The following is a 14,406-nucleotide window of genomic DNA, read 5'->3' on the forward strand; positions in this document are numbered from 1 at the left end:
CAAACAGGAGAACCTAATACCATCTCAGGCAAGTGACTGTCCATTCTTTTCTTAAAAACCTTTTGTTTTTGGCAAAGATGCTAGGATAGAACTATAGGCAGGTGTTTAAAACCCTCCCTGCATCTCCGTTAGGAGAGCAATATTGATTCAGCAGTGAATGGTGTGTAAACAGTCAGAGAAACCACAAACTTTTGACAATGCTGTTTTTTTGAAAGGAAAAGTTCTGCATATCGGCTAATGGGAAGTGATTAATAGAGCCAGTCGGAAGTATAAAAAAAGGCATAGGAGCCTCTGGACAGACTCCCCTTCTCTTCCTCAGAGTCCATTTGGCAGGGGAGATCTGAATGGGAGACAAAAATAATTCATAAGTCTGTCACTGCAGGTGGTTATTATAACCTCTGACTCTCATCAAGCTTCCTGTTTAATCAAGGCCATTGTGAGGAGAGTGAGTAAGGAAATTGTATGTCTTTATTCTCTTGCAAATTTTGCAAGGGGGTCTCTCTCTCCTCCCCCCCATCCCCCAGGGTGCTTGCAACCCAAAGTGGGTTGCTAAAGAAATGATTTCAGAGGAGCAGGTTTTTTCCCCCCTTCCCCTGCATGGGAAGAATTCAGGTTGATGTTTTTGAAGATTCAGAGTTCATTTCCGGAGCTGTTTTCTCTTTTTATAGAGCACTATTAACCATATGGAGGAAGAGCCCAGGCTAGCTTTCTCAGTCAAGGCCTTGTAGCAGTGTTAGCTCACACATTTTTAACTAGGCCAGGCACCCCTTACATCCAAATGGTGTGGGTTTAATCAGCCATATGAAGCAAAGGTGGCACTTGATGTGCGGCAAAGAGAGGATGAATTTTGCATTCGTAAACAGGAAAAAAAAGCTAAAAGATGTCTAGACACAGACGGGGTTTCAGAAATCAAAGCTGACTTTTTGATTTGCTTTTTTTTAAAAAAGAGACCAGGCCAAGAAGGCACAGGTTTCGAGAGCGTCAGAAATGAACATGTAAATCTGAAAAGTTGTAGATGTGTTCTAGTTTCAAATCAAGATATTTGAACCCCATTGCAGCTACGCTCTTCAGCTCAGAAATTCCAAACTTTAAAAAGCAGTGTTTCTCAATTTCAGGGATTTTAAGATGTGTGGACTTCAACTCCCAGAGTTCCCTAGCTGGCATGCCGGCTGGGGAATTCTGGGAATTGAAGTCCACATGTCTTAAATTTGTAAATGCATTTGTGACTTGTGTTTATGCATGAGATTATCTGTCATCATTCTCTCTCTCTCTCTCTCTCTCTCTCACACACACACACACACACACACACACACTCACTCAATCTCTCTCTCACACACACACACACAAACACACACACAGAGCCTTAATTGGGATGACTTGTCTTTTAAGAAAGCTGTAACACTTAATTTAAGTAGTTTAATATTAGCAACTGTGGAGTCTAAACAGGATCATCTTCAGATACCAAGTAAGGGACTGTCCAGTGATTAAATGCAGACAGTTTTGTGAAAGATAGCCTCATCTGTCTGTATCTTAAAAAAGATTGAAGTGTGTGCTAAGCAAGACAATTGTTAAATGAGTTTTGCTCCATTTTGCGCCGTTTCTTGCCACAGTTGCTAAATGAATCACTACAGGTCCAGGTGTCCGAATTTTGGTCACATGATCACAAGGATGCAGAGTGTAAAAAAAAAAGTCACTTTTTTCAGTGTCATTATAACTTCGAACCGTCACTAAATTGAGGACTATCTGTATCTCTCTTGGTTAGAGATTGCTTTTGCGTCTGGAAGCAAGAAAAGCATTAAAATTGGAAGTGCTTGGCTAAATTTAATCCTGCTTTGCTGTAACCGATAGGGAATTCATTGAATTAAGTCAAAATATTATTGGATGGATGTGGTTTTGGCAATTTTTCATTACCAAAACAGGCCTTCACCTCTCAGGTTAATATTCAATACAATATTCAAATGTGCATAATTAAAATAGGGTTTTTTTTACGCCAAGATGTGCAGATGTCCATAAGAGATAGCAGTAAATTGGTGCATGCATTTCCACATTATTGTGCATTTCGATTTTCCTCATGGCATGTGAAATGTTGTCATGCTGTTATATCATGTTTTCACTTTCACTTGTTGCCACTTTGATGGTTTGGGGTGTTTTCCCTGGTTTCACTTGGATGCAAAAGCTGATTTTTTTTTATATAAAAAGCTGAACTACCATGGTGTTTGCTCATGAGTAAGGCTGCTAAACTCCAGTCAAAAACCAGGGGACACAAAACTCTTTTATTATTTGCTGCTGTCTAGTGATCTACAGATCTCGCAACCCAGATCTAATAGATCTACTTAGGTGAAAGTCCTCTTTGTGTCATTAGGATCTGTCTTAGCTGATTTAACCATGCAAGTCATGAGTTCAAGGCAGTCAGAAGAGTATTCTTAATTGATTTCATGTGAAGTTGCATATGTAAAACCAGCCTTTGTAAGTAAGTCTTTTATACTAGGACAATTAATCAGTGAAACAACCTGCCTCCAGAAGTTGTGAATGCTCTATCTATCTATCTAGTTATCTATCTCTATCATCTCTAGCTATCATCTCTATCATCTCTAGCTATCATCTCTATACCATTTATCTATCATATCTATCCTACTCAATCAATCCTACTTCTATCTACTCTATATCATTATCATATCTATCTTATTTATCTCTATCATATCTCTATCTATATCAATCAATCACATGACCCTGGGACACAGTAACCATCATAGATATGAGTCAGTTGCCAAGCGTCTGAATTTTGATCACGGGGATGCAGCAATAGTCATGTGAAAAACGGTCTTAAGTCACTTTTTACAGTGCCATTGTAACTTGGAATGGTCAGTAAACGAACTGTTGTAAGACGAGGACTATCTATAAATAGTTAAGTGATCCGTTCTATATCGGCTCTGTGAGTTTGAATGTTCTCTGCCATTTTGGGCCTCCGAATTTCTTTTCCTACCTTAAAGAAAAAGTCTTGGTGTGCATCGAGATGGCTGCTGACCTTCCCCAGTATTTTAAATGTGTTCAAAATACGTTGTGTGTATGTGACATTGTGCTAGCTGGGGGTTACGAGTGATGAAATAGCTGAAGGGTGCAAAGTAAAGGCGGCCTCAGGTGTCCAGGGTGAGGGGGATGGAGCATCCTCCTGTAAGCCTCTCACCCCTTTTGCACATGTGACAACATCACACAACTTCAGAAGGGGGGGGGTGTCTAGATTCCAATACTCCATCCAGCACTTTGTCTAATTTTGACACACAATCGGTCCTTTGTAGCTGCTTTCTTCTTGGCACACATTGCTGCTTAAGGAATTCTGAAGATTTTTTTTTTGACTTTCATTCTCATTAATTTACCTCTTGTTAAGAGATGGCCTTACCCAAACTGCCTCAGTGAGGCCTAGATCCTTGGTTAAGAGAGATCTCCGGCTAAAGAAAGCATTTGATGGCCACTTTACCCTTTTGTTAAAGTTTTAATTGTAAAATAGCTGTTTCCTTAGACCGCAGAAACGAAAGTACACAGTATTTCACAAGTAACTCAATTTCCTGCATGTTCCGTTTGATTAAGTGTATCCTGTTTAACTGTATATTCCTGTTCAGGGTTATACTTAACTCTGACAAAAAGGAGGTTACGGAATGTCCCGGGCCTAAAAAGTGGATTCTTTCCATATCTGTGAAAGAGGGAATGCGATTATTCGGGAAAATAACTTTCGGTTGTTTAAAAGTAGTACGTATTTTCTTTTCCGATTCACATTTACGTAGCCATATTGACCTGGTGCCAGTGGTTTTTGGCTGGGCACAGCGATAGATAATCAACTTCTAATTTATATATTTTTCCTGGCCTCGGCTTTAAAAGATTACACTTTTGGACGGGGAAGCATATTTGGAATAGGAGGGAGAATAAGTTGATCAGACTTTTAACAGTAGGAAGAAGGGGCAGTTCTCACCGAAATTCAGATAGTCTTCGACTTACGACAATTGACCCCCATTTTGCGACCTTTCTTGCCACAATTGTTAAGTGAATCACAACAGTTGTTAAGTAAGTTATCAACACAGTTGTTAAGTGAATCTGGCTTCCCCATTGACGTTGCTTATCAGAAGGTTGCAAAAAGGGATCACTCGACCCCCGGGACACTGCAAACGTCATAAATTTGAGTCAGTTGCCAAGTGACTGAATTTTGACCACGTGACCCTGGGGAGGAAGCTACCAGGGTCATAAGTGTGAATCAGTGGTCATAAGTCACTTTTCCCAGTGCCGTTGTAACTTCGGGTCACTAAGCGAATAATTGTTAGTCGAGAAAAGAGAAAATTTTAAAGGGAACAAAATGAAAAGCCTTTGGCAAAATGCCATCCTTCCGGCCATCTGGGCTGGCCGAGTTTCTCAACGGAGAGCCCATGAAAATTCCTTTTGAATTTCTCAGCTTTGGTTCAGCAAACCGGGATTGAGTCGCCAGGGTTGACCAGGAAAACAAAACCAGTCTGACCGAAGAAAGGGCTTGTGCATCGGGAGGGAGAGTGACACCCAGGCTGTAATGTTCCTCTCTTTGACGAATGATGGAGCAGACGTGCCGGTGAAGGCCGAGGGTGGATGTTGCATGAAACATAGATCCGGGCAGACAATTAGTAATCTGCTTCCTAGTCAACTCCGTGGAATGTGCTTCCTCTGAGCTAGGGACTAATGTCCCTGTTGGGGTCTTGAAAGAATTGGGGAAGGGGGCACAGTCGCGTCGTTCTTATTTCTCCATTCGTTTTTGTCTTGCAGCAAGTTGTCCAGAATCTGTGCCTTCTTCCACCGAAACGAGGGGAAGTAATTTTCTGGCCCCTGAGGGGCTTGCAGGTAAGCCTTGAGATCTATTCTGTGCCCCTTCCGTTGTTGCGGGTGTTTTTTCTAACAAAGGAGGTTGAACCTCTGGAGTAATGTTCCCCAACCCTGGAAAGTTTAAGATAGATGGACTTGAACTTCCCAGAATTCCCCAGCCAGCCATGCTGGCTGGAGAATTTAAGGAGTTGACGTCCACCTATCCTAAAGTTGATAAGATGGAGAAATGCTACTGAAGGGCACGTGTTTCTTAACTGTGTCAACCTTAGGATGGGTGGAGTTCAACCTCCCAGCTGGCTGGGGACTTCTGGGAGTTGAAGTCCATAGATCCTAAAAAGTTGACAAGGTTGAGACACACACACCTTGATGGCTCTTTGCCACCTACCTGTGAATCTGTGTTGCAAGCAGCATCCTCGTGTAACCTCTGTTGCCAGCTAGAAACCTCTGTTGCCAGCTAGAATTGATCTGATGCTTTTCCAGGAATGAAAACCTTAGCTGGGTTTCCCTTGAGACTTAGAAATTTTGGAAATGGTTTTGTACCATCTGTGAACGGCAGGGGTTGGACAGCTGATGTGTGTTCACCAGTGTTGGGGATGAAGAGGAAGTATGTAAGCACGCTGACGGATCTCCTCAATGAGCAGATGTTGAATGGATTGTTGTGCAGAATTCCCCGTTTTTCAGACATAAATAGTTTGCATTTTGCTGGTGATTTGAAATCCTCCGTTGCATTTTCACGAAAGGTTGCCAATAGGTCAGTTACTTTGCGTTTCTGCTAGGAGTCTTTTTCTCCCACGGGTTCATATCTGAAAAATCTCCCAGTTTATGTAAGAGTATGCGTGGTGAGACTACTTAACCTTGGATGTTCCAGATTTTGATTATTTCTGAGTACTTTTAAATGTGTTGCAATTCAGTCCTACCGGCCAGGAACATGAGTGAGTTTTCTGTAGCCTGGTCTGTCTACTTTCATTTTTGTTTACCACCCGGCATCCTTAGCAAAAAATAGCCATTCATGGGAATGGTAGTTTAGCAACATCTGGCTGGCCTCCGGTGTCACGGCTATAAGACCCAGTTTTAGCAGCTGTGGAATTAAGATGGTCATATATCACATTACTGGTCTTGCAAGCTTCTATCTGTCCTCCCTTGTTGAGAGCTGTATCTGAGCCTAGACAATGATGTTGGCAAGCTGGCAGTACCACACTTAGCTAAAGGCAACGTCTGCCTGTGTGATTTATGCACAGAGAGCTAAATTATATACTGTCCACCGTAAGGGTGTGCCAGAGCAGTCTCCTGCTTTCTGCAAGTCTGCAAGTCAAGGCTGGCTTCTGGTGATTAAGGTTTTGGGTGTAAGGCATTTTGGTGGCTTGCAATTTAATCTGGGAATGGCTGAGGAGGAGGAGGAGGAGGAGAAGGTGGAAAAGAACATTTTAAGATTAGCTTTCTTTCCCCCGCTCCCCGAACCATACTGGCTGGGGGATTCTGGGAGCTGAAGTCCACAAGTCATAAAAGGGCCAAGTTTGAAGACCCCTGCCGTAGATGTTTGGCAGCTGGTTCATTCTTATGACCATTGCTGTGTGTCAAGGTCTTGTGGTCACCTTTTGCAACCTTTGGCCAAGCAAAATCATTGGGGAAGCCAGCTGGGTTGACTGACTTTTATCAACTGCAGTGATTCACTTAACAAAGGTCGTAAAATGGGGCAAAACCCCGCTTAATAAAATGTCTCAGTTAACATCAGAAATGTTGGGCTCAATTGTGATCGTAAGTCGCGGGGGGGGGACTACCTGTATAACCAGCCCCCCCCCTTCCACTGAAGGCCTTGTAGTTCTCTCCCATCTGCTGTTGTGATGCAGCCTGCAAACCCTTAGTAGCTTTTTGCTAATGCCCCCCAAAATACTCGCTTGGACTTGCGTATCTCTTGAAAGATAGTTTTCTTTGGCCAAGGAATCCTTGTTGGGTTTATAGAAAAGCTGAACATTAGTTTACAACTGGAATGTCAAAAGACTGTCCTTCCCCCCTATCCCAAGTAAGTGTGTGCTCAACATTTGTGTGTCTGTTTGTACGTGTGGGCTTTTCCAGTCTAGGAATTGCTTTCAGCATGGCCTGTGTTTATGCGAATCTTGTCTGCTGTTTTTCCCCCCTAACGTAATATATACCCTCCGCGTGTTATTTGAGAGGAGAGAATTCTGTGTGTTCAAAGGCAGCTAATAAGAATTAATCAGAAGGGAAGGAAAAAAAGAGAAGTGAGGGTCCCCCCCCTTCTTTTAAAAAAACCCATGTATTCCCTTTCAACCTTCTTGTGTAGAAGGTTAAGGGGGGGGGGGAAGCCTCAAGACCAAAGAAGGAAAAAAAAAACCAGGCTGTACAATAAGAATGCTAAATAGTTTGAAAAGGAGAGGGGGAAAAAAAAGAAATATGCCGGAGGGTGGAGTTCGGTTCCGCAGGATACCACATGAAATAAGCAAACCAAGACTTAACTTTTAGAAGGAGCCTCTTTTTAAAAGGTTTGTGAATTGATAACATCTTGTCTCGTCTGCTGCTGAAAAGGAAGGGTGGGGTGTTGTGTTTTTTTCAGGGGGAGCAGGAAATCAGATTGCTGGCCTGGTAGCACAAAGCTTTCTTAAGAGAAAAGCCTTAGCATAACTCTTAAGGGTGGGGGGGGAGGAATAATAAAGATGCTTTTTCTGAATGTTTTCGTCCTTGCAATGTTGATCCCCCTCTCCCTTATTCTGCAGGGCCTCTGTCCCTTTGTTCTGGCCTTGTAGAGACCCTATACCAGGGGCCTTCAAACTTGGCCCTTTTATGACTTGTGGACTTCAACTCCCAGAATTCCTCAGCCAGGCTGTGGCTGGCTGAGGAATTCTGGGAGTTGAAGTCCACAAGTCATAAAAGGGCCAGGTTTGAAGGCCCTTGGCCTAGATGAAGCCAACCCAACCTAATAACGGTTAATAATAATTTTTGCAATTAGGTTTAACGAAGAGGAGGGGATGGTTCGAGGGACAAAGAAGAGGATTCTGATAAATCTGGAACAGATCCTGAAAGTTCCCTAACTTAGGAAGGTGGTGGAAACATCCGCAAGCCAGGTTGTCTGTTTTTACATGTGGAACTGTGATCCATCCCATTGGCCAAGATTTCATATAGGAGTTCTTGAAAGTGCTAAATGTTCGTTGATTCTTTTCTTTCTGTCTTTCTTTCTGTCTTTCTTTCTTTCTTTCTTTCTTCCTTCCTTCCTTCCTTCCTTCCTTCCTTCCTTCCTTCCTTCCTTCCTTCCTTCTTTCCTTCCTTCCTTCCTCTTTCTTTCTTTCTTTCTTTCTTTCTTTCTTTCTTTCTTTCTTTCTTTCTTTCTTTCTTTCTTTCTTTCTTTCTTTCTTTCTTTCTTTCTTTCTTTCTTTCCCTTGAGATAGCTTGCTGGAAAGTGTGTTTGAACAGGGTTTTTTTTTTAATGAGTGGTTATCAGACATCTGGGCTACTTTTATCTGCAGTGAAAAGTTGTAATAACTTAACTGAAGTGTAATTAGGGGATGGGTTACAGAAAAGCAAACATGCCTCTCCCTTTTTTTCCCCCTTCCCCCCTGCTTTTCAAACCCTTTCATATGTTTTTGAAGTGGGTAGAAACTGCCTTTTCTGAACTGGCCACGTTCTGAATTGCAACCAGCTCTCTAACAAGGATTCCGTGGTTGCCTTCGCTGCAGATGTCAACCTGGGAAATAAAAAGAGACTGTTCCGGGTGCAAATCAGATACGCTCTCTCTCTCTTCATCAGGAAGCCTTCAGATGGCTTTCCAGAGTAGTCCTGCATCCTTTTTGAGTGTTTGCAGAATGAGGGCTTGTAGACTATCTAGACCCAGGGATGTTGTGGACTTCAACTCCCAGAATTCCTGAGACAGCCATGCTGGCTCAGGAGTCCACCAGTCATAAAAGAGCCAGGTTTCCCCACTCCTGATCTAGATGGTTGCACACATATTCGTTTTTCCTATAAGCTGGGCGTGTGCATTGTCGTCGGAATAAATCGCCCTTCAGTGCACACAGGTGGTCCTCGATGTACAACCACAATTGAACTGAACATTACTGTTACTAAGTGAGACATTTGTTAAGCAAGTTTTGCCCCATTTTACCGCTTGTCTTGCCAGAGTTGTTAAAGTGAACCGTTGCAGTTGTTAAGTCCTAAGTCGGTTTTTTTTCCCCAGCGAAGGGTGACTAAATGAACTGTTGTAAGTTGAGGATTACCTACCTGTATGTGTGGAAGAAGGTGGGTGGGCTTCGGAGGATACGCATTTTCTCACACCTGAGGGCCATTTGCTTGAAGAAACCAAAGCAAAACTGATGTTCTCTTGGATGCTTAGAACAGGGGTCCCCAATCCCCCAAGTCCGTGGACCAGTACTGGGCCGCAGCATGCCAGCAACCGGTCCGCACAAACAAGCAAAGCCCCCTCCGCGGGATGCAGGCAGCACACAAAACCAGGCCCCCTCCGGTCCGTGGGTAAACCTCCCTCCACGGAACCGGTCCCTGGCACCCAAAGTTTGGGGACCTCTGGATTAGGATATATTGTTATAGTTTCTAAACCAACTTTGCAAGCATGTAGGGCAGGGGTCCCCAACGCTGTATCGGTCCCTGGCACGCCAGCGACCGGTCCGCACAAACAAGCAAAGCCCCCTCCGCGGTATGCAGGCAGCATACAAAACCACGCACCCTGCGGTCCGTGGAAAAACCTTCCTCCATGGAACTGGTCCCTGGTGCCCCGAAGGTTGGGGGCCTCTGGCTCAGAAGAAGGATTTTGCTCTGCTTTATGGGGCTGAGCTGGGAAGGAGGTGTGCAGGGCTTGTGTGGGCGATCTGCGTTAGAAGGCCGAGCCAAAGAGATGGAGGCCGCTCTTGAAAAATAGCCACCCTGACCTTGTCCTTCACGTCGTCTTCTTCTGTTGGCGGTCGTCCCTCCATCGTGCCAGCTAATGAATGAAGCTCAGTTCAGGATGGGAAGGGTGGAAAACTCCTGGGAGTCGGGGCTGTGATTCTTGGAGCTGGGGAAAAGGGAAGGTGTCCGCAGGAAGGTGGTAGGGAGGGGAGGGATGTCAGGACTTGAGTGGGGGGGTGTCTTCACAAAGGACCGGTTCCAGCAGGCAGTGACCTATCATTCCCTCCGTGATGCTCTTTCATGTCATCTGGGGCGCTTGGAAAAATAAACGGGGAAGGAAATAGGCGGGGAGGGGAAGGAACTTGGGCAGACCAGCCAAACCGAATTCCTGGGACCGAGTTCCACTCCTGTTTTCTTAGTGGAGCATCTTCTAAAAGGTTAAAGCCTCAATTTGAGGAAAAGGGTGGAATTTGTGGCTTGGATCTGTCTCCCCCCCCACTTTGTTTCTCCCTTAATCCTCTCCTCCTGGGGTAAATCTCAGCTAGTCTTCCCCTCCCTCCCTCCTTAATTCAATGCCTGCTTTATGTCTTCGGAGCAGGAATGGATAATGTTTACTGTGCCGTCCAGAACAGTAGTAGTGTGTGTGTGTGTGTGTGTGTGTGTGTGTGTGTGTGTGTATAGATTCCTAGGTTGCAGTGACCTCCCATGCATTGGGGAGGGGGAAGGAAAGAGGGGTGTGTGTCTTATCCTGGTTAAAAAAAAAGCAGGACACCTTCTGATTTTCAGCCAGATCTCCAAAGAAGGAGCCATTGGCCACCTTGGTTATGGATTCCCCATATCTGAGTCCAAAGTTTCCATTGCTAAGCGAGACGCTTGTTAAGCGAGTTTCACCAACCTTCCTTGCCACAGTTGTTAAGTGGATCACTGCAATTGTTAAGTTAGTTCAGTGACTTCGTTTGTTAGAGGGTCGCAAAAGGGGACCCCAGGGCACAGCAGCCGTCATATATATGAGGATGCTGCAGTGGTCATAGGTGTGAAAAAAATGGTTATAAATCACTTTTCCCCCCAGTGCTGTTGTAACTTTGAACGGTCGTAAGTCGGAGGACTGCCTGGATTCACGGACAGCTCTCCAGTGGCTTTCTGGAATAGCGCTGCGTCCTCTTGTGTATTTGGCTTGTAGACCAGTTAATGTTTGCGCACATATTTGTTTTCCCACGAAGCTGTTCCTGTGCATTGCTGGAAGCTAGCCTGCTTTTCCTCCTGCAAACATAAATTCAGTGTTTCATTCCCAAGCAAGGTTGGAGGAAGGTTATCTAGCCATCTTAGTGCATGCAAAGGAACGCCCTTATTTTAGCAATGCCTGACTGGACGGCAGATATTTAATCAAGGTTGTTTGCAGCTATTCTGTGTTCGTGCTTCAATTTCAAGGGCCTGTTCCCATTGTATTTCCAATTACATCCCAGTCTGGCTTGAGTGATTTAGCAGCTTGGAAGAGCCTGGAGTCCAGTTGAATCTTCTCCCAGTTATCAGCAGTTGAGTTGAAACTTGACATTTCCCTGGGGGTAGAAAAGACTTGTCAGAATGACTTGGAGTAGGGAGAGACTTTCCTTTAAAAATATTTTTCCGTATCAGGGACTTCATCACCTGCTACTGTTCCTTGTAACTATCTTAGTAAGATAAATTCTGATGAAAGCAAGTATTAGGACACTGGCAGTGATGTCACCCTGGGCAAATGAGGATACTTGGAAGGAAGAGAGAATAAGCTAAGTCAGGGTAAATGAGTTGAGCTTCCCATTTGCATAATTGTTCTATCTTACTCCTCTCTTGTTTTGTGAGATGCCAAAACCTCAAGGCTGGTTTCTGGGTAGCTTGAAAGTTGCACCTTTAGTGATAATAAAGCTTGAAGGGACCCTTGAGGTCATCTAGTCCAGCCCCCTGCTCAGGCAGGAAAGCCTATACCAGGGGTAGGCAACCTTGGCCTATACCATTTCAGACAAATGGCTGTCCAGTCTCTTCTTAAAAACTTCCAGTGTTGGAGCATTCACCACTTCTGGAGGCCGGTTGTTCCACTGGTTAATTGTTCCAACTGCCAGGAAGTTTCTCCTTAGTTCCAGGTTGCTTCTCTCCTTGACTAGTTTCCATCCGTTGCTTCTTGTCCTGCTTTCAGGTGCTTTGGAGAATAGCTTGACTCCCTCTTCTTTGGGGCAGTCCCTGAGATACTGGAAGGCTGCTTCCATGTCTCCCCTAGTCCTTTTTTTCATTAAAGTAGACATTCCCAATTCCAGCAAGCGTTGCTTATATGTTTTACCCTCCAGTCCCCTGATCATCTTTGTTGCTCTTCTCTGCACTCTTTCTAGAGTCTCAACATCTTTTCTACAGCGTGGTGACCAAAACTGGATGCCGTATTCCAAGTGTGGCCTTACCAAGGCCTTGCAAAGTGCTATTAATGTTTCATGTGATCTTGATAAAATACTCTTAATTGTTAAGGCAGAAGAATTACAGGTAGTGCTTGACTTACGACTACAATTGACTCAAGTTCCTTTTGCTTAAGCGAGACAGGGAAGTGAATTTTGCCCCTTTTTGCCATCGCCACAGCTGGTAACTGAATTGCTGCTGTTGTTAAGTCAGTAACACGGTTGTTAAGTGAATGTGCTTGACCTGGCTTGTCGGAAGAGGGGGTTACACAACACTACAACCGTCATAAATAAATGTCAGGCACCTGATCATGTGATCATAGTTGCTGCAATGGTTGTAAGTGTGAAAAACTGTCGTAAGTCATTTTTTTGGTCAGTGGCGTAACTTTGAACGATCACTAAACAAACAGTTGTAAGTTGATGTCTCATAATGTAAAAATTAACCAGGGGAACCACCTGCCTCCAGAAGCGGTGAATGCTTCAACACTTGAAGTTTTCAAGAAGAGACTGGACAGCCATTTCTCTGAAATGGTATAGGTTCTCCTGCCTGAGCAGGGGGCTGGACTAGATGACCTCCAAGGTCCCTTCCACCTTTGTTGTTGTTGTTGTTGTTGCTTTCAGATCAGCTCACACATCGCATAGGTTTAATTATTCTTCCATTCACTATTTTTTTTAAGAAACTTTTGAAGAGCAGTTGGTTGATTGTCTTTCGTTATAAGAGGGAAAGTAATTCTGGAGAAATCCTGTCTGGCTTTTGATCCTTGCTGAGCCCATTATGAAGAGATAAACATTCATCTCCTTGCCTGTCTGTGTCTTTTCACCATAATTTCCTTCCCCCCCCCCATTCTTGGCTACCACGTGGGTGGTGGAGATTGCTATGTGTCCACCTCTCAGATTCAGCCTACAAATGTTAATTATATTTCAGTCCTTTCCCTTTTATGTTAAACACCAACCAATACCTTTATAATAAAGAAAAACCCGCTTGTCTTTGCTTACTACAGGCCTCTGCTAAGTCTTCCCGTCCTCCTCAAACCTCTTTATTTGGTATTTGTGGAAATCCACCGTGCCCATATAATAAGTAAGCCACTCTCTAAATAAACAAGCTGGAGATGATTTGTAATTGTTGCTTGAATTTCTGCAATAGAAGCTGGGGGTGGGGGGGGGGAAGAGGCCTGAAATGGCTTAGCTAAAAAAATAGGCCTGTCCACAAAAGGAGAAGGTTATCGGAGAGACATCGTGCCTTTGAGGTAAAACAGGCTAGGAAAAGGGGCAAGAATTCCCTTCCTCATCTTCTGATCCTACAGTGTGGCCAAGTCAACATTTCTTACAAAGAGAGACTGGGAATTGGGAGAGTCATTTCATGTCGTTTTTTAAGTTTTGAACTTGAAATCTACCTGGCCCCTTTTTTTTCCTCCAGTGTTACTTCCATATAGACTATACTTAAGGACTGCTCTAAGTGTGCAACAGACATTCTCCATTGTTCGTTTTGAAAACATTTGCACAATTTTCACGGACCGTGTTAGAAGAACACATTGAAGACCTACAGCAGGGGTCTTCAAACCTGGCCCTTTGATGGAGTTGAAGTCAAAGGGCCAGGTTTGAAGACTCCTGACTTACAATTGGTTTAGCGGCCATTCGAAGTTACAACTGAAAAAAGCGACTGTTTTTCCCACTTAACAACCATTGCAGCATCTCACCTGATCAAAATTCAGACACTTGGCAACTGGCTCATACTTATGACAGTTGCCGTGTCCCTCGGCCATCTGATCCCCTTTTGCAGCCTTCTTACCAGCAAAGTCAACTGGGGAAGCCAGATCCACTTAACAACCGTGTTACTAACTTAACAACTGCAGTTTATTCACTTAACAACTGTCGTAAAATGGGGCAAAACTCACTTAATGAATGACTCGCTTAGCAACATAAATTTTGGGCTGTGCTGTGGTCGTAAGCCGAGAACTATCTGTACTCCCTTTTAAAATGAACCATCTTGAGGCTTTTAACTTTTACTCCCGCTGTGGAAGAAAGACTAACATGCTCCTTTGGGAGGTAAAGCAAATTGAAGAACTTGATTAACAGTTATTTAAATAAAGAATCCCCAGTTCTGATTTTTTTTCCAATGATTGCATTAATCCACCGCAGCTGTTCTTGATTTCATCTTCATTGAAATTTATGAGATGGGTGCTTGCAAAGGGGGGGGAAACCAAGATGGCAGCGGCAACGATGCAATTAAAGTCCCACTTCTCTTGTCCTGACATGTTAAAAAGGAATAAGTTTATTTTTAAAAAAGTGTCAGTTGTGCAGGCATAGCCCC

General features: G+C 43.9%; 1 protein-coding gene across 3 annotated transcripts in view; it reads left to right on the forward strand.

Moving 5' to 3' along the window:
* The window catches only part of SMAD7 (SMAD family member 7), a 55,434-nt gene that overhangs the window by 8,672 nt on the left and 32,356 nt on the right, over positions 1–14,406 (forward strand). For 2 of the 3 annotated variants that reach the window (XM_081319199.1, XM_081319201.1), the window contains exon 3: positions 4,780–4,854. The exons of the other annotated variant lie outside the window; for it this stretch is intronic. In XM_081319199.1, the coding sequence (XP_081175325.1) occupies positions 4,780–4,854 (75 nt within the window). The remainder of the gene's footprint in view (positions 1–4,779; positions 4,855–14,406) is intronic. 3 annotated transcript variants of the gene reach the window in all.

Source organism: Vipera berus (assembly GCF_964194415.1).
Source record: "Vipera berus genome assembly, chromosome: 2".
Taxonomy (NCBI): domain Eukaryota; kingdom Metazoa; phylum Chordata; class Lepidosauria; order Squamata; family Viperidae; genus Vipera; species Vipera berus.